Source organism: Rousettus aegyptiacus, unplaced genomic scaffold, assembly GCF_014176215.1.
Source record: "Rousettus aegyptiacus isolate mRouAeg1 unplaced genomic scaffold, mRouAeg1.p scaffold_m13_p_14, whole genome shotgun sequence".
Taxonomy (NCBI): domain Eukaryota; kingdom Metazoa; phylum Chordata; class Mammalia; order Chiroptera; family Pteropodidae; genus Rousettus; species Rousettus aegyptiacus.
In genome coordinates, this window is record NW_023416289.1 from 44,915,775 (window position 1) to 44,937,126 (window position 21,352).

The window sequence follows — 21,352 nt, forward strand, 5'->3', positions numbered from 1 at the left end:
CGCTCCCTGCGCGTTGTGGGGGGAGGTGGGAGCTCCAGCTGTGCCCGTAGGCCCCTCGGGAAGGACGGGAGGGTCTTGGGCCCTGACCTTGGGGCCTCGGGAGTCAGTGGGTACAGAGCGGTTCTGGGAGCTGAGGCAGATCCACAGGGTCACCTCCGGGGAACGGGCTGTGGGGCCTGTCTGGCTCCACCATGTGTGAGTCTGTAACCTGGAGGAAGGGGACCAACTGATAACCCTCGGCCTTCATCTGGGAAACAAAGGCCCTGGGGTGATGAGCAAAGCCCAGACTGGGGACCACAGTGGGTGGGTACTGAGCACCTACTGTGTATCTGACTGTGATGAGTGTATTAAGCACTTACTGTTTGTCTGACCGCGGCGGGCAGGTACTGAGCTCCTACTGTGTATCTGACGGCAGTGGGCAGGTACTCAGCATCTGCTGTGTGTCTGACCACAGTGGGTGGGTACTGAGCACCTACTGTGTGCCTGACCACTGTGGGCATGTTGAGCACCTACTGTGTGTCCGATCACGGTGGGCAGGTACCGAGCGCCTACTGTGTATCTGACCATGGTGGGTGTATTAAGCACCTACTGTGTGTCTGACCGCAGTGGGCAGGTACTGAGGACCTACTGTCTCTGACTGCCAGGACCCTTTAGTAACTGTGAGTGGTTGGTCCCCCTGCTCCCCCACTGCTTCCGCCTCCCCCTTCCTCATCGTAACTATCGTTTACTGAACACTTATTATATGCCAGGCCCTTTCCAGTAATTTTCATTTAGTTCTCACAACTGTAATAATATATTCTGAATAATTTATCTTCCATAGTATAAATTATTAAATCTAGAACTCAACAAATAAACAGCATTTCATGTTATTTACATTTATAGACCAGTAATGATGATGAGCCTGTATTCTTATTTTGTGATCATTATTCTCATCACTGCTATCATTTTTTAATGCCCGTAAGGCCCCTGCTTGGGTTCTGAGCACACGGTGTCAGTGAATGTCACGAGCTTCCTAGGAGGCTCCCTGTTCAACTGTCAGTAGGGATTCCATGCCGTAAACGTAATTATCACTTGTGGAATGTTTGCTCAGGTGTGCATGCACATACTTACACATGCGTGTCCTGGGTCATACGTGGGAAGCACGTAAGAAACGTCATGTTCGGCAGACTTGGCACAAAGCGAGACTCACAGTCAGTGGCAGCTGCCGCTGCTGTTGCTTTTAACAGAATCACGGTTTTTATCACAAACCCTCGGGGCCAGGTGCATGTCAGACTCCGGACAAGTGACGCAGAGTGTGCATGCCACATGGAACATGGCACACGCGCTTGCCTTTCCATGGTCACACGTGAGAAGGGTCACGTTACGCTGGTAAATTATGCCTTTTGCCAGGAGTGCCACATCCACCCCGGGCGGATTTTGCTGCCAGAGTTATAAAAACATCTGTGGTTTTCAGAGACTTCGGGTTTTAGAATTGCAGAAGGGAATCAAGGGACCGTGTGACCATTTGAAAATGGTTTTATTATGTTCTATTGATGTGTACAAATGGGCAAAGAGGTTAAGCAAGGCCCGGGTTGCACGGCGAGGCCTGGGCGGAGCTGGACTTTGAACCTGGATCCAGCCACTTCCACGTGGGGTGTTCTCTCTGACTGTGCCACCCTGACTGTGCCACCGAGTGCTCTCTGCCCGGCCGTGCCCTGAGCCCGGCCTTTTGCTAATCCCAGCTCTTTCCTCCCCACCTTATTTGGCCTCCAGCTCCACGTGCAAGAAGCTTCTGGCAACCACTTGAACCCGGAGCCCAGCCAGCCAGCCCCCAGCGTGGACCTGGACTTCCTGGAGGATGACATCCTGGGCTCACCGGCGGCAGGGGGTGGCGGCGGGGGCGGCGGGGGCGCCGACCAGCCTTGCGACATTCTCCAGCAAAGCCTCCAAGAGGCCAACATCACTGAGCAGACGCTTGAAGCTGAGGCCGAACTGGACCTGGGCCCCTTCCAGCTGCCCACCCTGCAGCCCGCGGATGGTGCGGCGGGCCCAGCGGGTGCCGGAGGGGCTGCCACAGTGGCTGCCGGGCCCCAGGCCCTCTTCCCAGGTGGCACGGACCTGCTGGGACTCCAGGCCCCCCCCACCGTGCTGGCCCACCAAGCCCTGGTGCCACCGCAGGACGTGGTCAGCAAGGCCCTGAGCGTCCAGCCCTTCCTGCAGCCCGTGGGCCTGGGCGGCGTGACTCTGCAGCCCATCCCGGGCCTCCCGGGCCTGCCCAACGGCAGCCCTGGGGGAGCTACGGCGGCCGCCCTCGGCCTGGCGCCCATCCAGGTGGTGGGCCAGCCTGTCATGGCACTTAACCCGCCTGCCTCCCAGCTCCTGGCCAAGCAGGTGCCAGTCAGCGGCTACCTGGCCTCGGCGGCTGGCCCCTCCGAGCCAGTGACCTTGGCATCAGCGGGCGTCTCACCCCAGGGGGCCGGCCTGGTCATCCAGAAGAGCCTCCCGGCCGCCGTGGCCACCACGCTCAATGGGAACTCAGTGTTCGGAGGCACAGGAGCGGCCACCGGGGCGGCCACCGGAGCACCCTCGGGGCAGCCGCTGGCGGTGGCCCCGGGCCTCGGCTCGTCGCCGCTGGTTCCCGCGCCCAACGTCATCCTACACCGCACACCCACGCCCATCCAGCCCAAGCCGGCCGGCGTGCTGCCCCCCAAGCTCTACCAGCTGACGCCCAAGCCGTTCACCCCCGCGGGCACCACGCTCACCATCCAGGGCGAGGCGGGGGGCCTGCCGCAGCAGCCCAAGGCCCCCCAGAACCTGACTTTCATGGCCGCAGGCAAGGCCGGCCAGAACGTGGTGCTGTCGGGCTTCCCAGCGCCTGCCCTGCAGGCCAACGTGTTCAAGCCACCACCCGCCACCAGCACAGGGGCGGCCCCGCCCCCGCCGCCCGGGACCCTGAGCAAGCCCATGAGTGTGCACCTGCTGAACCAGGGTAGCAGCATCGTCATCCCCGCCCAGCACATGCTGCCCGGCCAGAGCCAGTTCCTGCTGCCCGGCGCGTCCGCGGTCCAGTTGCCCCAGTCTCTCTCGGCCCTGCCGGCCAATGTGGGCGGGCAGATCCTGGCGGCCGCAGCCCCCCACGCCGGCGGACAGCTCATCGCCAACCCCATCCTCACCAACCAGAACCTGGCAGGCCCACTGAGCTTGGGGCCCGTGCTGGCCCCCCACTCCGGGGCCCACAGTGCCGCCCACATCCTCTCGGCCGCTCCCATCCAGGTGGGCCAGCCGGCCCTCTTCCAGATGCCCGTGTCCCTGGCTGCGGGCAGCCTGCCCACGCAGAGCCAGCCGGCACCCACTGGCCCTGCCGCCACGACCGTCCTCCAGGGCGTCACCCTGCCCCCCAGCGCTGTGGCCATGCTCAACGCCCCTGACGGTCTGGTGCAGCCGGCCACCCCTGCCCCTCCCGGGGAGACCGCGCCTGTCCTCACGGTGCAGACGGCCCCCCAGGCCTCCCCCACCGTCAGCACCCCGCTGCCTTTAGGCCTCCAGCAGCCGCAGGCGCAGCAGCCCCCCCCACAGGCCCCCACGCCCCAGGCCACTGCCCCGCCTCAGGCCACCACCCCCCAGCCCAGCCCGGGCCTGGCATCCAGCCCAGAGAAGATCGTGCTGCCGCCCTCCGCCACGGCCACGGCCATCCTCACTCAGGACTCCCTGCAGATGTTCCTGCCCCAGGTACCCGGGCCGGGGGGAGGGGGCCGCTGGACGAAGGGGAGTGTCTCAGACGTGGCGCCGCTGCTCTGGGTGCTGGTGTCTCCTAGGAGGAGGCCCAAGGGTGACAGGGACTGACTGACTGACAAGGAGAGGAATCGACACAGGAGAGGGACAGACAGACGAGGAGAGGACTAGCTGACAGATGAGGAGAGCGGATGGCTGGCTGGCTGACGGGTGGACCGACAGACTACCCTTCTGCGGGGGGGCTGGGAGGGATGGAGGGGGTGGGAAAGATGGAGGGTGGAGCGGGGCCAGGAGACACTGAGCTCCCAGCACAGAGTGGAAGGTACCCAGGTGCAGCCTCCCAGGGACCCGGACCCGGGGGTGCAGCTCCCCGGCTTCTCCCCGCCTTTTGGTGCCCCTCGCACTGGTTCCCACCACCTCTCCTCTGGAGCATCAGTGGGCATCGGGTCTCAGGGTGGGGAGGCCGCAGGTCGTGGGGCGGCCTGGTGACCCTGTGTGGGCTGCCCATTTCAGGAGAGGAGCCAGCAGCCCCTCTCTGCCGAGGGCCCCCACCTTTCCGTGCCCGCCTCGGTCATAGTCAGCGCCCCGGCTCCCGCCCAAGACCCAGCCCCGACCACCCCCGTCGCCAAAGGAGCTGGCCTCGGCCCTCAGGCCCCTGACGGCCAGGCCTCCCCAGCACCAGCCCCCCAGGTAGATGAACCCCGCAGCCTCCATCCCAGCTCAGACCAGCCTTGCCCCTGCTGCCCTCCCCCCTACTGCCTCCCCCCTGCTGCCCTGCCTGCCTCTCTGTCCTGCTGGCTTGGGGGCGGGTGGCCGCTCTCCCTCTGTTCCCCAGATGTTTCCTGAGCATCCCCCCTATGGTCCTGGATGCTTGGGGCCAGGGCCAGCTGGGGTGCGTCCACTCTAAGCAGGAAATTGGTACACACAGTAAGAAATTGATGATTTCCTAAAATGATCATTTTCATATCTGAATAAGTAAAACGTTCAGATAGCTCACATTTCAAAAGATAAAGATGGAAGGCCCCTCTCCTGAGTCTTAGCCTCCTGCTCCCCACTCCCCCCAAGCAGTTGCTCGCCCTCCTTTTCCGTGCGAAGATGAGGAAAATGTCTGAGATCTTTTATTTTTACGAAAATGGTAGCATAGATCGCACATAGTTTTGCACCTTGCTTTTATCATTTGAAAGTTTATCTTGGAGACCACTCTATTCTTTGTGCGACTGTGTAGCGTTCCATCGTGTGGATGTTCTGTGATTTATTTAATCGGTCCTTGTTGGGCGTTTTGGTCACTTCCGGTCTTGGGCTGTTGTAAGCAAGGCTGCAAAGCAAGGCTGTGCACATGTCGTTTTGTAGGATAAGCTCTTAAAAAAGAATTCGCTGCGTCTTAAGAGCACGTGGATTTCTAGCTTTGACATATTGCCGATTGCTCTCTGTGGAGTATAAATTGGTTTAACCTTGATCAGTAATCTGCCTTTTTCCACAACCTCAGTGCTGAGTAGAATGTGGCCATTCTGGTGGGGAGAAAGTAGTACCTTGTTTATTTTCATTTGTGTCTCTTTTCCTTGAAACGAGGCTGGGCGGGTTTTCATAGAGTCAGAGCTATTTGTATTTTCTACAGAATTGAGTGTTCGTACCTTTTACCAGTTTAAAATTTGGGTTACTGGTCATTTTCTTGTTGATTTGTGGAAGCTTCTCACATATTAGGAAAATTAGCTTTTGTCTCACGTGGATCAAGAGCCCATGAGAAGCTGGGGAGACCCAGCCACCTTTCGTTCTGGAGGACGTTGTACTTGTTCAAAATGGCCCAGCGGCCGGGTAGGTAGGGGTGGGAGGAACAGGAGGGTCTAGCACCAGCCAGGCCTGGAAAGACAGACGGCAGGCCCGCCTTCGGCCTTACACAGCATGATTTCACTCTTGTGCGATTTCATCACCATGTGACTTCAAGCTGCCAGCTTCTTCGTTCCATCAGCAGGCGCGGGATGGGGAGCTTAGTCGGGTCGTGCTGACCCTGAGCGCATCTCTGGAACCCCAGAGCCTCATCTGGAAAAAGGGTCTAATAGTTTCTTCTGGGTCTGTTAGGAGGAGTGAACAAGTCCATCCATGCATCGCACAGGGTAAGCATTTGGTAAATATTTGCTATTATTATTTTAGCTACTGTCATTACAGAGCAGAGCGTGGTCCAGTCCAGGGGGACATGGGGCTATGGTGGCATCATGTCGTCCCTGCACAGGAAAGACAGGCAGGCAGGCAGGAGTAGGGGGGCAACGAGGGGCATCTGGCCTGTGGCTGACCAGACGGAAGCGCTTCCTAGAGCGGGTGACACACGTGAGGTCCCTCCGGCCAGTGGCTCTGCTCTTTGAGCCCCCGTCCCTGGACGTGACGTGGGGGTGGTGGCGTCCTCCCTTGCGAGCACCGTGGTGGCTGGAGAGCAGGCCACGGCTCATCCGTCCTGTGCCATTTCCACGTGTGCCCTCGGCACCCACCGTGAGCCAGGTGCTCGTCTGCCCTCCATCCCCGGGCCAGCCGTCCCACCGAGCACACCACCGCGAGCTTGGGGACAGCCCTGGCTTGTGGGCACCAGCTGCGGTTTGAAAGCTGTCCAGGAGAACTGTAGGGTGGTGATGGGAACAGGGACTCTGGAACCCGACTCTGCCACTTACAGGCCTTGCCACCTTAGACAAGTCGCTCACTTCTCTGCGCCTCGTTTTCCTTGCCTGTAAATGGAGGATGATGATGGCGTCTGTGTCGCACGGTGGCTGTGAGGGGTGAATAACTTAATGTACTCAAAGTGCTCAGGCAGGGCTGGGTATGGAAGTCCTACAGAGTGAAAGAAGCCAGGCTGACTTTCTCTAGCGCTGCGAGTAGACACTTCAGCCTGGCAGGTCCCTGTCATCACAGCAACACCTCCTTATCCGGGGGATAAGTTCCAAGACCCCCAGTGGATGCCTGAAACCACGGCTAGTACCTGACTCTGAACATACTATGGTTTTTTCTTATACAACCTGTGATAAAGTCTAACTTATAAATTAGGCATAGTGAGCGATTGACAGTAACTAATAATAAACTAGAACAATTCTAACAGCATACTATAGTAAGAGACACGTAACTATGGCATGGTTAAGTACAGGGAAGGTCACGCTGGCACCATCCATCTGAGAACTCAGATGGCCGCGGGGCGACCGCCGGGGGATGGGGGCAGGCAGATCCAGTGTGCACGTGCCGGCCGAGGGGGCAGCTCACGTCCCAGGCGGGGTGGAGTGGGGTGGCACGAGATGGCATCACGTTCTCAGAACAGTACGCAATTTAAAACTTACGAATTCTTTCTGGAATTTTCCATTTAATGGTTTCCGACCGTAGTTGACTGCAGGTAACTGAAACCGCGGAAGGCAAAGCCACAGGTACGGGGGGACCACTGTAGGTCACAAAAGCAGCTGCAGACCGTGCATAAACGAATGAGCACAGGCGTGTGCCAATAAAACTTTATTGATGGACACTGAAGCTTGAATTTCATATATTCAGGAGTCACAAAATGCTCTTAATTTTTTTCCCCAACAATTTAAAAATGTGAAAACTGCTCTTAGCTTGTAGACCATACGAAATGGTAGGTCAGGTGGCTGGCAGGCTGATTTGACTGAGGGCTTGTGGCTTGCTGACCCTTCGATATCTTTATTTCCTTAGACGGGCACAGCATGATTTATCTTCTCAGTCCCCTGTTCCTGACTGCTTAAGGTGACAGCCTGTGTAATCGTTAACAAGCAACACTCGTAAATGTTCTTACACCAGGCTTTGCACACATATGTCCAAATACACTTAGGGTGAGTTTCTAGAGGCAGAATTGCAGGATCAGAGCGGATTGGTGCCTTCAAGACGTTTTCTGGAAAGCACGAACCTGCTCCGGCAGCTTTGCCAGCCCCAGGTCTGCAGACCTGCCCGGCGAGAGGATGCCGCCCCGGGCCACCTGTCTCTCTCATCCTCAGTGACTCTTGCACCTGCACACGGGCCATTGGTATCTCTTGGTAAACGGTCCACTCGTGCGGTAGTTTTCAAAAATGATTATAAAAATAATTTTGTCCTCATTCAGAGAACTTAGAAAACATACAGAATCGCCTGTAATCCCACTGTGCAGAAGTGCCCGTGACGCTTTAGCTGTGACGTCTTCTTGTCGCCTTTTTACTCTCCCCTCCCCATCCATGTAAATATTTTTTCATTTTTAAAATTAGGTAGTATATTCACATGGCTCAGTCAACGAAGAGCAGTGTTTTAAAGTACAAGGGGAAGTGTGCCAACCCACACCTACGTCCAGACATCCTCAGTAACTTTTTCCGTTCATCCATCCGGTTCTTTGTGCACATACAGCCTGGTACACGTACCAGGTCCCGATCTCTGCCCAGGAGCCAACACATTGCAGGCGGCCCTCCGTATCTGTGGGTTCCGTGTCCAAGGAGCCAACCAACCGCGGATCAAAATATGCAGGAAAACAAATTTCCAGAAAGTTGGTCCTTAAGTGATACCGTATAGCAACTGTTCACATAGTGTTTACTTTGTATCAGGTATTACAAATAATCTGGACGTGACTTAAAGGGTATGGGAGGACGTGTGCTGGTCGCAGGAAAATACTGTGCTGTTTTATATAAGGGATTGAGCATCGTGGATTTTGGTACCCGCGATGGGTCCTGGCCTCAGTCCGTGTTTCCCCAGTAGTTGCTGTATCGAGGTGCGTTAGATCATGTCATGCTGGAAGCTTTGGCCTGCCACACGGGGCTGAGTAAACAACTCAGTCACGTGTCACTTCCCACGTGAGCAGATATGTCTGTCTGGTCACTTCCTGGAAGCCTGCATGCTGCCGAATCAAAGCAAACGTGCATTTATGTTTGGACAGTTACTGCCAAGCCGCTTTCCTGTGGAGTCAGAGCCAGTGGTGCGTGTTGACCCCACCGGCAACACACAGGCGTGTCTTTATGAGGCACGTGGCCTTTTCCTAGTGTGATGAGTGGAAATGGTTCCACAAGGTGCTTTCGATGTGTATTTCATTCCAAGTGAGGTCGAGCATCTCCCGAAATGCTCAAGCCTCTTGTGCTTCCTTTTCTGTGCACTGGCTGCTCGTACCCTTTGCCCCTGTCTCCTCATTGGTTGTTATCCTTAGTGATTTCCAGAGGATCTTTACATATGAGATAGATGAACTTTGTGCTATGATTTGCAAATATTTCTTCCAGTATAGCATTTGGTTTTTGACTTGTTTGTTTGTGTGTGTGTACGTGTCAAAATTTGGGGGTATTTTTAAACTTAAGACAGTTATAAACATATAGCAAAGTTACAAGAATAATACTGAGAACTCATGGGAATTCTTTACTTTTTAATGAGATGTATTAGTTATGTATCGCTGTGTAACAAATTACCCCCAAATGTAGCCGCTTAAAACAGCAGACATTATCTCAGATAGTTTCTAAGGAAGGAGTCTGGAGGCAACTTGACTGCAGGGTTCTGGCTTGCCTTCTGTCACCGAGCCAAGACACCACCCAGGGCCGCAGTCATCTGAAGGCTTGCTGGGCTGGAGAGTCTGCTCCCAGGATGTCACACTCATGTGCTGTTGGCGGGAGGCCTCAGCTGCCCCCACGTAGGCCTCTCCAAAGGGTAGGTCACAGCACACTGCATAGACCGTCGTCCCTCAGAGCGAGTGTCCCACAGAAACAGAGAGGGGGTTCCCCTGATAGAAGCCACAGCCTCTTTTATAACTTAACCTTGGAAGTGGCATGTGATCACTTCTGCCCAACCCTGGTACAGTGTCAGAGGAGACCGAATATGAGGAGGCGGGGTCATGGGGCTGTCTGGGGAGCTGGCTGCCACACCAGATGTTCCTGTGGTAGCTGCTTTGCTCCAGTCCCTTTATCCTTAGCTGTCTCAATAGCATTTTTCTTCTGAACCGTTTGAGAATAAGTTGCAAACATCATACTCCTTTACCGTTTAATATTTTAGTTGAGTATTTCAGCCCGTTCTCTCATTTAACCATAGTAGACATGTTCAAATTCAGCAGGTTTAGCATGGAGACAGTAATGTTGTCTCACCCACTGTCCATAATGCAGTTTAGGCATTTGACAAACAACTGCATAATTCGTCGGCCTCCTCACTTCGCTAGCGTGTTAGCGCTGTGCTGGCCACCCCTCGGGGCTCAGAAGCAGGCGTGTGGGGCAGTGTGGGGCGGGCCACCTCTTTGTCCTTGCTCACTCGGCTGCCCCCTTGCTGTGGGCTCTTTGGGTTGTTTTCCTGTTTTCTCTCTTATAAATACTACTTGGTGGATAGCCCTGTGAGCAAGGGCCCAGACACCACCCCTCTGGCCTGTCGTTAGGGGTGGCAGGCTTTTGGGGACAAACGGGTTGAGTGAGCAGTTGGTCTTTGTTTTGCAGTTATTCAGGGACAAACTCAGAAGGGATGCTGGGAGGAGGGTCCAGGGGCTCAGAGGCTGAAAGCCAGCCAGGACTGCGAAGCCACGGGCCAGCTTCTTTGCATGCTCAGAGCAGAGCTCATCTTTGGGGCCCAGCAGTGCCAGATGGGCTCGGGCGAGTCCCCTGGGCTCGGCTCTGGGGGAGGTGACCTCTAGGGAAGGGGAGGGCAGGTGGCGAGGTGCTCTGACCGAGGCGTGTCTTAGGCAGGGTCACCGTGTCCGTGTAACAGAACTAGTGCCCAGATCTCATGTATGAGTCTGACACATGTGCACACACGTGCACACACACTCACATGCATATGCACACACCTGCACGTGTGCACACACACACGCCCACACCTGCAGGCTCACAGGGCCCCTAGGTGAGCAGCCCTGGCCATACGGCACACAAGGTACAGGCCCTGGGCACATAGAAGGGGCCCAGGGTTCGACGCCCCGCCCCTCCGTTGCCATCCGCATCCCTGGCTCCCTGGTCCCCCGGTCCCCACCATGCCTGCCACCGCCATCGACCCTCGCGCAGCTGACAGTGTCTGTGCCGGTGCCTCACTTCCTTGGGTGGCGGGGCAGTCAGGCCCGCGGCCTGGGCTGGTGCCGGGCGCCCTCCCGGCACAGCCCCCCCCCCCCCCCACCTCGCTGCTTGCTGTGCTCCTGCTCCCTGCCCTGCGCCCCCTGCTGGGCAGCTGGTGTGGTGTCGCCTGCTGCTTCCCCTGCTACTGCCCTCGCCTTCGTCTGGGAGGTGGGGAGGTGGGCACATGGGGGCTGAGGGCAGAGGGCAGAGGTTTGGGGGTGATGAGGTGGGTGGGGGACAGGTGCAGGCGTCAGGCAGGGTCGGGTGCTGAGAAACGAGGCGGGCGGGTTCTCCAGGACAGGGGCGGCTAAGAAGGGGGGCTGGCTGGGATCCCCAGTGTCTCGGGGCAGTGGGGGCCAAGGTTGGTTCTGACCCCTGCCCCCTCTGCTCTCCCTCCCTCCCCTGCCCAGATTCCAGCAGCCGCTCCACTGAAGGGCCCAGGCCCCTCCTCATCCCCGTCACTACCTCACCAGGCCCCTCTGGGAGACAGCCCCCACCTGCCCTCCCCACACCCGGCCCGGCCCCCTTCCCGCCCCCCATCCCGGCCCCACTCCCGCCCGCCCTCCCAGCCCCAGAGCTTGTCCCGCCCACCCTCGGAGCCCGCCCTGCACCCCTGCCCCCCACCCCAGGTCACCCCCACTCTGCCTGGCATCTTTGTGATCCAGAACCAGCTGGGCGTCCCCCCACCTGCCAGCACCCCTGCCCCCATCGCACCAGGCCCGCCCCAGCCTCCTCTGCGGCCGCCGTCCCAGCCCCCCGAGGGGCCGCTGCCCCCCGCCCCCCACCTCCCCCCGGCTTCCACCTCCTCCGCCGTGGCGTCCTCCGAGTCGTCCACCAGACTGCCAGCCCCCACGCCCCCCGACTTCCAGCTCCAGTTCCCGCCCGGCCAGGGGCCCCACAAGTCCCCTACGCCCCCTCCAGCCCTCCACCTGGTCCCCGAGCCCGCAGCGCCACCCCCACCGCCGCCTAGGACCTTCCAGATGGTGACCGCGCCCTTCCCAGCGCTGCCCCAGCCTAAGGCTCTTCTGGAGAGATTCCACCAGGTAAAGCAGCAGGGCCCGTCCCCCGGCCGCCCCCCCGCAGCGCCTCGCCCCAGCCCTGCTGCCTGCCGGCCCACTCCCACGTGTGGCCCCCACCTCACAACCACCTGTCCCCTCCTCAGGTGCCGTCCGGAATCCTCCTCCAGAGCAAGGCCGCGGGGCCTCCCGCAGCCCCCCAGACCTCCGCCAGCCTGGGGCCTCTCGCCAGCCCCACCGCCTCCGTGCTGGTCGGCGGGCAGGCCCCATCCGGGACTCCCGCCGCCCCCAGCCATCCCCCTGCCCCAGCTCCCATGGCCACCGCAGGTAGGGGAGAGGTAGCCGGTGCAGGAGAGGGGGCCTGAAGTGGGCGGGGCCTGAGCGTGGACCAGAGGGGCACCCCAGTGCGAGGGCCACTGCTCCAGGGTGGCCAGGCTGCCCAGGCCAGAGAACCAACCAGAGGAGGGGCTGCAGGCCTAGGGGTCCTGTGGGGGAGGGGTCCTCTGTACCAGTGACCTCTGAGCCCTGTCTGTCCCCCGCCCTGCCCCCAGGCCTCCCTACTCTGCTTCCTGCCGAGAGCAAAGCTTTTGCCAGCAACCTCCCGACCCTGAGCGTGGCCAAGGCTGCTGCATCTGTGCCTGGGAAGTCCTCCGGGCTGCAGGTAAGGGGCCCCCAGAGTGGGGGACTAGGGCTGCAGCAACACAGCCAGGGACTGGGGCGGGGCTGTGGGGCAGGGGTGGCTGACAGGCAGGCGATCTGGGGTGGACAGGTGGCGCAAATCCAGGTGGTGGGTGAAACAGGACAGTCCAGGCAGGACATCAAGACAGTTGGACAGAGACCCACAGACACCAAGACAACAGGGTGACGAGAGACAAGGTGGCCTGAGACCCAGTGACAGTCACTGTGGGCAGGAACAGGTGAGGAGACCATAGGAGGACGGCGGAGGCATGGGATGACAATGTCAGATGTCAGCTCAGGACACATGAGGTGAGACAGGCAAGAGATGCAGGAGAAGGGAGCAGGGGAGACGGGGGAGGGGGGAGAGAGATGAGGCAGAGACCACCTGTCAGAACTGGGGGATGGGGACACGGACATGTCAGCTCCATGACAGGCTGTTGGAGGTGGCAGGGCCCCAGAGGTTGGGAGACACTCAGAGAGGAGACAGCGTTCCCAGGAGGCCAGAGGGAAGCTGGCGAAAGGGAGGGGGGAGGATGGAGAGGTCCGAGCAGGCAAGGGGTCGGCTGGGAAGGAAGTCTGAGCAAGCCGGGCGCCAGGCACCGACAGCGAGACACCATCTGGAGACCAGGGAGGGGGACAGAAGTTTGTCTGGTGTCTGGACCAGAAAGCGGGTGGAGGCTGAGCCCGAGGGACCCACGTGTGAGAAAAGGGGCTGAGGGGACCCCGGCTGAGGACACTGGGGCTCAGGCCTGTCACCCTCCTGCTGTGAGCCCCAGCCCAGGCCTGCTCCACAGGACGAGCATGATAGGCAGGTGGTCTGGCAGCTGGGCCAATACCCCGTCTGGGCAGATGGCACCCCCTCTCATCTTTGTCCCTATCTGAGGATGCAATGGGGGGGTCAGGTAGGGCACCGAGGGAGGAAGGCTTCTCCGTGTGGTCCTCCTCACTCGCCTTTCTCCCCCCACAGTATGAGAGCAAGTTGAGCAGCCTGAAGAAACCACCCCCACTTCAGCCCAGCAAGGAAGCCTGGTGAGTGGCAGCACCCAGTCCTGGTTTCCCACGCCCTCTGCCCTCCTGGAGGCCCAGGCGGGGATGTGAGGACCACTCTTCAGAAGCGGGGGCTGGGTCTGGCAGGCCCCAGCACAGATCCCTGCTCCACCTGTGAGCCCAGTGGGTTCAGAGCCGTTTCCCTGCACGCCTTCAGCATCTTTGGGGTGGGGGTGGCAGTAACAATGGGCCAATGGCGAGGAGGGGTCGAGGGGACTGTGAAGGGCACTCATGTGGCATGTGCTGGGCTGAGAGCTTCAAGGGTCACTGCCACGCCTTCAGCACTCCGGACAGGGCTGGCCGTTGGTGCTTGGTGGCATAGGATGGGTGGTGGCTGGACGAATGGGGACCTGAGTGGGTGGGTGGGTAGGTGGAGATGTGGAAGGTTGGGTGGATAGGAAAATATTGGGTGCCTGCTGCATTGTCTTCCTCTTTTCTGCCCTCCTCCCACCAAAGTGCTGACCAGGGCCCAGTCCTGTGCTAGGTTCTGGAAACTCAAAACAGACCAGGTGCTACCGTGCTGTAGGGGGTCCTGTGGTCCTCTGCGGAGGGCTGGGACCAGCACCCTTTGACGGGGCGTCCATCACCGTAGAGACAGACATAACTCACTGTATTGCTACAGGCAGAAAGCCTGACAGGAGAACAGCATTTTACCCACCAGCCAATCAGCCTACCCACCCGGCCACCCCTCCCCAAGGCCACCCCTCCCCAAGGCCCAAGGCGGCTGTTGGCCGCAGGCAGCGTAGGGCCATACTGACCCCTGGTGGCGGGAGACGGTATAGCACAGAGCTTGAGTTTCGGACGGGCGTCTGACGCGCAGCTCTGCCTCCAGTGTGTGCTCTGAGTCGGGCGCTTCGTCTCTCCAAACTTCGGCTTTCTCATCTGTGAACTGGGCATAATGTTAGCAGCCACTTCCCTTGGTTGTCACCAGAGGCTCAGTGACAGCGAGCAGGGACTGCACACACCAGTCATGTTTGGGAAGTGCTGGCTCGTGGGGCCATTGTCTGCACGAGGGCCTGGGGCTCAGGGTCCAGACTGTGGTCTCGGGACCTGACCACCAGCTCCACATATGTGGTTCCCTCCCACTCAACCACAGTTTCCTGGAGCACTTACACAAACATCAGGGCTCCGTCCTGCGCCCAGACTACAAGACGGCCTTCCCCTCCTTCGAGGACGCCCTGCACCGCCTCCTGCCCTACCATGTCTACCAGGGTGCCCTCCCCTCCCCCAACGACTACCACAGAGGTGAGGCCTCACCGGGACGCCCCATCTGGGCCTGCGGTGTGGGGGTGGGTGGCGAGGCGCTCCGCTCAGTCTGGACCGGGCTTGTTCCGCAGTGGACGAGGAGTTTGAGACGGTCTCCACGCAGCTGCTGAAACGCACCCAGGCCATGCTCAACAAATACCGCCTCCTGCTCCTGGAGGAGTCCCGGGTAGGGTGGCCATCACCCTCGTCTCGGGGACTCTGCCCTTCCCCTGCACAGGGAGGGAGGGAGGCAGGGAGGCTGGTGGTCAGATCACAAGAAGGATAGTCCGGAATCAGTGCCCTTCCATCCGGGTTACTCGCATCCCCCCTCATCCCCTCCCAGCTTCTCCACTTGCCTGTCTTCACTCCCCCTGCAGAGAGTGAGCCCCTCAGCGGAGATGGTGATGATCGATCGAATGTTCATTCAGGAGGAGAAGACCACCCTTGCCTTGGACAAACAGCTGGCCAAGGAGAAGCCTGGTGAGAAGGGAGGTGGGGAGAGGGGAACAAAAGGTGTCCCCCGCTCCTAGTCAGGCCCCAGAATTAGACTTGGGAGCAGGGGCTGTGGCCTCACCCTCCTCTACCGCTAGGCGGCGCCCAAGCCCCGCCGTCCTGCAGTAGCCTGGCTTCCCCAATTTATGCAAGCTGACCTCGCCTCCCTTTCGCCGCCTGGAACCTGGCATGGAAGAGGCGTTCTGCTACCCCCCGGGGGATAGCAGACCCAGGACTAGGGTGCAGCAAACAGGGTGCCCAGATTGCAAAATGTAGGGTGGTGTCCACTCCAGGTGCCCCGCCCCCCTCTCCTGCCGCAAGTTACAGGGATTTGGGAATTGCTGAGAAGGGTCGCACCCAGCAGTATGTCCCCGGCCTCAAGGAGTTAGAGGCTTAGTCCAGGGCCTGACAGATGGTAGGTGCTCAGTACACAGCCGCTCCGCGTAGCTCTGTTCTGCGCAGGCGCCCTGCGCATTCCCTAACCCAGGTGGGTTTTTCCGGTCCCCTGGGTCTACAGATGAGTACGTGTCTTCCTCGCGCTCTCTCGGCCTACCTGTCACAGCCTCTTCCGAGGGACATCGGCTTCCCAGCCACGGCCCGCCACCGCCCTCAGCTTCCGGGGCGCCCAGCCAGCCCCCTCTACATCTGCCTACCAAGCTGGTGATCCGGCACGGCGGGGCGGGCGGCTCCCCGTCCGTGACCTGGGCCCGGGCGTCCTCCTCACTGTCCTCATCGTCTTCCTCATCCTCCGCCACCTCCTCCCTGGACGCCGACGAGGACGGCCCGATGCCCTCCCGCAACCGCCCACCCATCAAGACCTATGAGGCCCGAAGCCGCATAGGCCTCAAGCTCAAGATCAAACAGGAAGCTGGGCTCAGCAAAGTCGTGCACAACACGGCACTGGACCCGGTGCACCAGCCCCCGCCACCTCCCCCCACCGCCCTTAAGGCTGCCGAGCCCCCGCCCCGGCCCCCACCGGCCCCCCAGCCCACTGGCCAGATGAACGGCACCGTGGACCACCCGCCGCCAGCCACGGCGGACCGCAAACCACCGGCAGCAGCCCCACACTGCCCCCGCCTGCCCCTGAGAAAGACGTACCGCGAGAACGTGGAGGCCCTGGGCAGCGGGGCGGCCGAGGGCGCCGTGACGGCCCGGCCCCGGGGCGGCAGCCCAGCGCCACTCCCCACCAAAGTGGATGAAGCCACCAGCGGGCTGATTCGCGAGCTGGCGGCCGTGGAGGACGAGCTGTACCAGCGCATGCTGAAGGGGGCCCCGCCCGAGGCCGCGGCCAGCACCGGCCAGGCCAGCGCCAGCAGGGACGCGGGATGGGACGCGTCCTCGCTGCCCCCCGCCAAGAGGCGCAAGTCTGAGTCACCTGACGTGGACCAGGCCAGCTTCTCCAGCGACAGCCCACAGGACGACACCCTCACGGAGCACCTCCAGAGTGCCATCGACAGCATCCTCAACCTCCAGCAGGCCCCGGGCCGGACACCCGCACCCCCGTACCCCCATGCGCCGCCGGCGGCTGTCACGCCCGCCTCCCCATCACCCATGCACAGGCCGGACGCCTACCCGCCCTCCAGCCACAACGGCGGCCTCGGCGCCAGGACGTTGAACAGATAACACCGGGCTGGCCGTCCCTTCCCCGTCCCCTTGCTCTGCGCGGACGCCGGGGGCGGCTGGGCATCTGGCCTCTGCCTCCTGGGGGACACGAGCCGGGATCCCCTGAGTTTTTCTTGCCTAAGTTATTGAGTCACAAAGGCCTCCTCCCCCACCTCCCGCTTCAGCTGGGCGGTTGGGTGGGGATCGTGGGTTTAGGGGAGGAGGCTCTAATGTAAACTGTCCCCCACCAGAGGAGGGGGTAATCCTGGTGTGTCATTTCCCATTTCTTCCCACTTCTTGCCACACTCCCCCCCCTACTCCTGGGGGACACGCATTCTTGCCAGGGACAGAGGCACCCTGGTTGTTCCCACTGCTCACGCGTGTTCGGGACCCCTCGTCTCTGGCCGCGGGGCTCCATTCCCGGAGCGCGCTCCCAGCGGGGAGGGTCCTTGGAGCCGCGCTCTGCCTCTCCCGGCCGCCCCCCACAGGCCGTAAAAGGAAACGCAGGGAAGAGGCGCCTGAGCCCGCGCATCCCGGGACCCGCGCGCGCCTGGGAGCGTGCGCGAGGGCACTTGTCATCCCTGTGTGTGTGTCCAGCTCCTTGTCCTGTGTCCCTGTGTGTGTGCTCGAGTGAGAAAAAGTAAGAGAGATTTCGAACCCTCCTGTCCCTCGACTGAAATCCGAGCACCTCCAAAGCGGGAAACTCGGGTCTTCCTCCCAGGGCGCCCTCCCCAGTCTTCCCTCTGTTCTTCCTGCCTCCAGCCACCCGCGCCACATTTTGAAATCTCGGAGACAAAACGTACTGTAAGATAAATTTTTTTGTACTGTATTTATTGTGTATAACGATTTTTTTAAAAAGAATTCTGTACATTTAGAACTCTTGTAAATTAAAAACCGATCCTTTTTTTTAAAACTACTGACGTCCCTTCAGCCCCATTGCTTTTGGGTCTTTTGGGGACTTGGAGTCCGGGGGTCTGGGGAGCGGCATGGGGAAAGCTTATTCCGCATAAAGTCTTGAGCACCTACTGGGTGCTAGGCCCTGTTCAAGGCAAAGGGGTGCAACGTGGGGGGGTGCATGTTAGTGGAGGAGGCAGACGGTGAACCAAAGAGCAGGTCCTCTTATTTATTTTTTCATTCCCAGCTCCCACCCCTTTGGCAACCATCAGCTTATTATCTGTATCTACGGGTCTGTTTCCGTTTGGTTTATTCATTGACTTAGTTTCCTCCGTGATTCTTCTGTTTTCCCCACGATTGCACAATTATGTGTTTCTGTTTCAAGAAACCTTATTGAGATGTATTCATTCATTCAAGGCTGACGCATTCAAGGCCAACACCACTGTGACACCTGAAGAAAGCTCATCCAACACGCGCAATTTTCCTCTAAGGCACGTTAGGGCCTTTTTTGTGCTTAGGAACTAGACAGCATTAAGCACCACGCATGGGCACCGCAGGTCAGACGGAGAAAGGCAAAGTCAGAGGGAACAAAGGGGGCCTAACGTGTTCAGGACCTTGTGCTCCCCGGTTATGACTTAGCTCTTACTCTGAAAAAGGCGGGAGCCACTGGAAGGTTCTGAGCTGAGTGCTGTGAGAGGAAGGGCTTCTCAGGTGCCCTCTGGCGGCCGCGCGGGGAACACGGCGGAATCCCGCTCAGCAGGAGACGCCTGCCGTAGTCCAGGTGGGCGCTGGGGAGTGGACCCAAGAGATGCGCCGTTTCTCCGCAGGCCCCTGGGGGGTTTTGTGTTGGAGAAGCTGATACATAGGGTCTCAGAGATGGACTACCCCCTTGCCTAGCTCTACACCGACTTCTGCCTTGTGCAATATAAACCTGATGGGCAGTGGCAGTTCATAACGTCCTTGGATCCCCACATGCCCCAAGGAAGACCCAACTTGGTCACGCAAAAAACAGTTTGCCGGTGCTTTCCACCGGCTTGGGGCCTCATTTCTGGAAGGCTGGCTGCACGCCACCTCAAACATGATGAGCAACGTTTGAGGGGCGCTCACTGTGGGCGCTGAGCCATCTGGAAAAAGTGAGAGGCCCAGAACGGTGACCTCAGGGCCCAAGTCACCTGGGAACAGCAGGACTGGCAGAGTCCAGAGTTCAGCGAGGAACTACCAGGCTCACTGGCTGCCTTCTGTACCTTTTTTTTTTTTTTTAATTGTGGTAAAATATACATAACATAAACTTTGCCATTTTAGCTGTTTTTAAGTATACCGTTCAGTGGCATTAGGTACATTCACATTGTGTAACCATCACCACCATCCACCTACAGAACATGTTTAATCTTGCAAAACTGAAACTCTGTGCCATTAAACAATACCTCCGATTCCTCCTCCCCAGGGACAGGCAGCCACCATTTTCCTTCCCGTCTCTTTGACTTTGATGGCTCTAAGTGCCTCATAGGAGTGGAATCATGTAGTATTCGTTCTTCTGGGGCTGGCTTATTACACTTGACAATGTCTCTGAGGTTCATCCACGTTGTAGGATGTGCCAGAATTTCTCCATCCAGTTTTGACAGATGGGGAAGGAGGGAGCTAGAAAGGAAAAAAAGGAAAAAAATCTGAACAAAAGTGAAGTGTAACTGAAAAAAAATAAAAATTTAAAAAATTCTAAAGGGAAAATAATCTGAGCTTGTGCCTTGGGGTGGAGTCTCCAGAGGCTGCAAGACTTTCAGGGAAGCTGAATGACACCCAGAGTCCCTGATTCAGCGAGCAGGGGGACAGTGAGACGAGACAGCAGCCCTAGGTATTTAATGAGGCAGGATAGTGGTGACCAGGGTCCTCTTCCTAGAATAATGTCATCAAATGCATAAACTAAAACCCACAGGATTACAAGGGGGCTAATTACACTGAAATACAGTTATCTGCTTATTTAAAAACCCACAAGCTGGTGACGTGATAACAGGAGCTGCTCGCAATTACACAGAGCTAGCGCTGGCTCTGATTGGTGATGAGTGACCGGTTACTAGAAATCATCGAAGCACCTGAAATGTGATGAAAATGTCAGTAATTCCTCTCGGTGACAATGACATGGGTCCTGCTAATGCTACTGTGTCTTTTGGCTCACATTTGGGAGGGAAAGGACACCTTGACTTTCAGCGTAAGGTCCAGCCAGATGTCATTTATTTTTCCTGGTCCAAGTCCACGGACCGTCCTGAATTTCACCTGAGGATGCGGCAGGTGGACAAACCCTGGGGTGGACTTTCTGTCCTTTACTCCTGGGACTGGAGACTGTGCTTCCTTATGCCTCAACTTCTCCATCTGAGAAAGGGATTAATAACAACAAGAAGAACAGAAACTCACCTCCCAAGGGAAGGGAAGATGGTCCACACTAAGCTTTTAGAACGGATCCTGGCTCACGGGATAATAATGTTTGTTATCACCAAGTCCCCGGCCTTTTATTTACATATATATCACCCCGATTATGTACATGATTACATTTAACCAGTTAAAGATTTACCAGAGGAAACATTTAAAATAGGTAAGATTAGAAATAAATAAAAATCACTTTTTAAAAAAAGAAGTAAAATGAGTAACAGATATATTCCGGCCAATGGCGATAAGAGTTAGCACAGGGGAGAGGTGTGGTAGGGGCGGGAGGGGGTGTCAGGGTAGGTGGGGTGCACTGAGGGGGGTGCCATTCCAGCAAAGACCCAAGGGAAGTGGTTCTGTAAAGTAAGACGGGTGGGGAAACTGAGGCTCAGAGAGGCAGAGTTGCTTCCCATGGTTCTCCAGCAAGCGAGCAGCACGCCTGGGACCGGCCGCTGGCCTCATCTGCTCTGGGTCCCCCACCGGGAGAAAGCGTCCACTCACTGACCCCGTGCGGACGGATTATCAGGGCTGATGTTTCTGAAGCACCTGCTACGGGTCGGGCGTGGCGCTCGGCTCTGACTGATTTCTCTGGGTTTTCCGAATTCACAGTTGTCCCGCCTGTCAAACACGAATAATCATACCTACTTCTCAGGGATTGTCTGAGAATTCAGAGAGCTTTGAGCGGTGTTTGCACATAGGAAGTGCTCAGTGCGTGTTAGGGGTTCATTCGACAAGTCCTTACCAAGCCGCTTCCGTGGGTCAGGCGCTGCCCTAGGCCAGGGACACCGCAGAGAACCGCTCTGCCCTTGTGAGAGTCTGTTGTTGTGACAGTCACTTAAGCAGAGAAGTGTGGACTATGTAGAGTGATGACAGGAACTGTGGAGAAGAACAAAGCAACCATAACGGCTGGATGGCAGGTGCCGTGTTAAAACAGAAACCGGGGAGGGCTTCTCGGAGGAGGTGGCGTTTGAGCGGTGCCCTGCAGGAGAGGAGGGAGCAGGCCATTCCTCTAGGGTGGAGGGAACAGCAAGGGCAGAGGCCCTAAGGTTGGAGGGTCGTCAGTGTGTTGGAGGAACAGCCAGGGCTCCAGAGTGACTGGAGGGCAGTGAGTGAGGGGGAGAGGGAAGGAGGTGGGAGCAGAGGGGACAGGGGCGCAAGCAGACCCTGCAGGGCCTTGCGGGTCCCCTGCTTTTGGCTTTTACCTTGGGCGAGAGAGGTGCCAGGAGGTGTGTGAGCTAAGGACTTTCG

General features: G+C 58.4%; 1 protein-coding gene and 1 long non-coding RNA gene across 2 annotated transcripts in view; one reads left to right on the forward strand and one right to left on the reverse strand.

The window, feature by feature from the left end:
* Positions 1-17,711, forward strand: part of BICRA (BRD4 interacting chromatin remodeling complex associated protein) — a 69,300-nt gene extending 51,589 nt beyond the window's left edge. Inside the window, exons 6-15 of the mRNA XM_016155399.2 lie at positions 1,753-3,708; positions 4,225-4,401; positions 11,126-11,758; positions 11,878-12,058; positions 12,283-12,392; positions 13,377-13,438; positions 14,553-14,701; positions 14,794-14,888; positions 15,079-15,181; positions 15,711-17,711. Of these exons, the coding sequence (XP_016010885.2) occupies positions 1,753-3,708; positions 4,225-4,401; positions 11,126-11,758; positions 11,878-12,058; positions 12,283-12,392; positions 13,377-13,438; positions 14,553-14,701; positions 14,794-14,888; positions 15,079-15,181; positions 15,711-16,816 (4,572 nt within the window). The 3' untranslated portion in view covers positions 16,817-17,711. The remainder of the gene's footprint in view (positions 1-1,752; positions 3,709-4,224; positions 4,402-11,125; positions 11,759-11,877; positions 12,059-12,282; positions 12,393-13,376; positions 13,439-14,552; positions 14,702-14,793; positions 14,889-15,078; positions 15,182-15,710) is intronic.
* Positions 17,712-18,934: 1,223 nt separating this feature from the next.
* On the reverse strand, positions 18,935-20,975 carry LOC118611378. The gene is made up of 3 exons (XR_004954289.1): positions 20,847-20,975; positions 20,610-20,722; positions 18,935-19,327 (listed from the first exon to the last, which is right to left on the reverse strand). It is a non-coding gene; the product is annotated as an uncharacterized LOC118611378 (long non-coding RNA).
* Between the last annotated feature and the right edge of the window lie 377 nt (positions 20,976-21,352).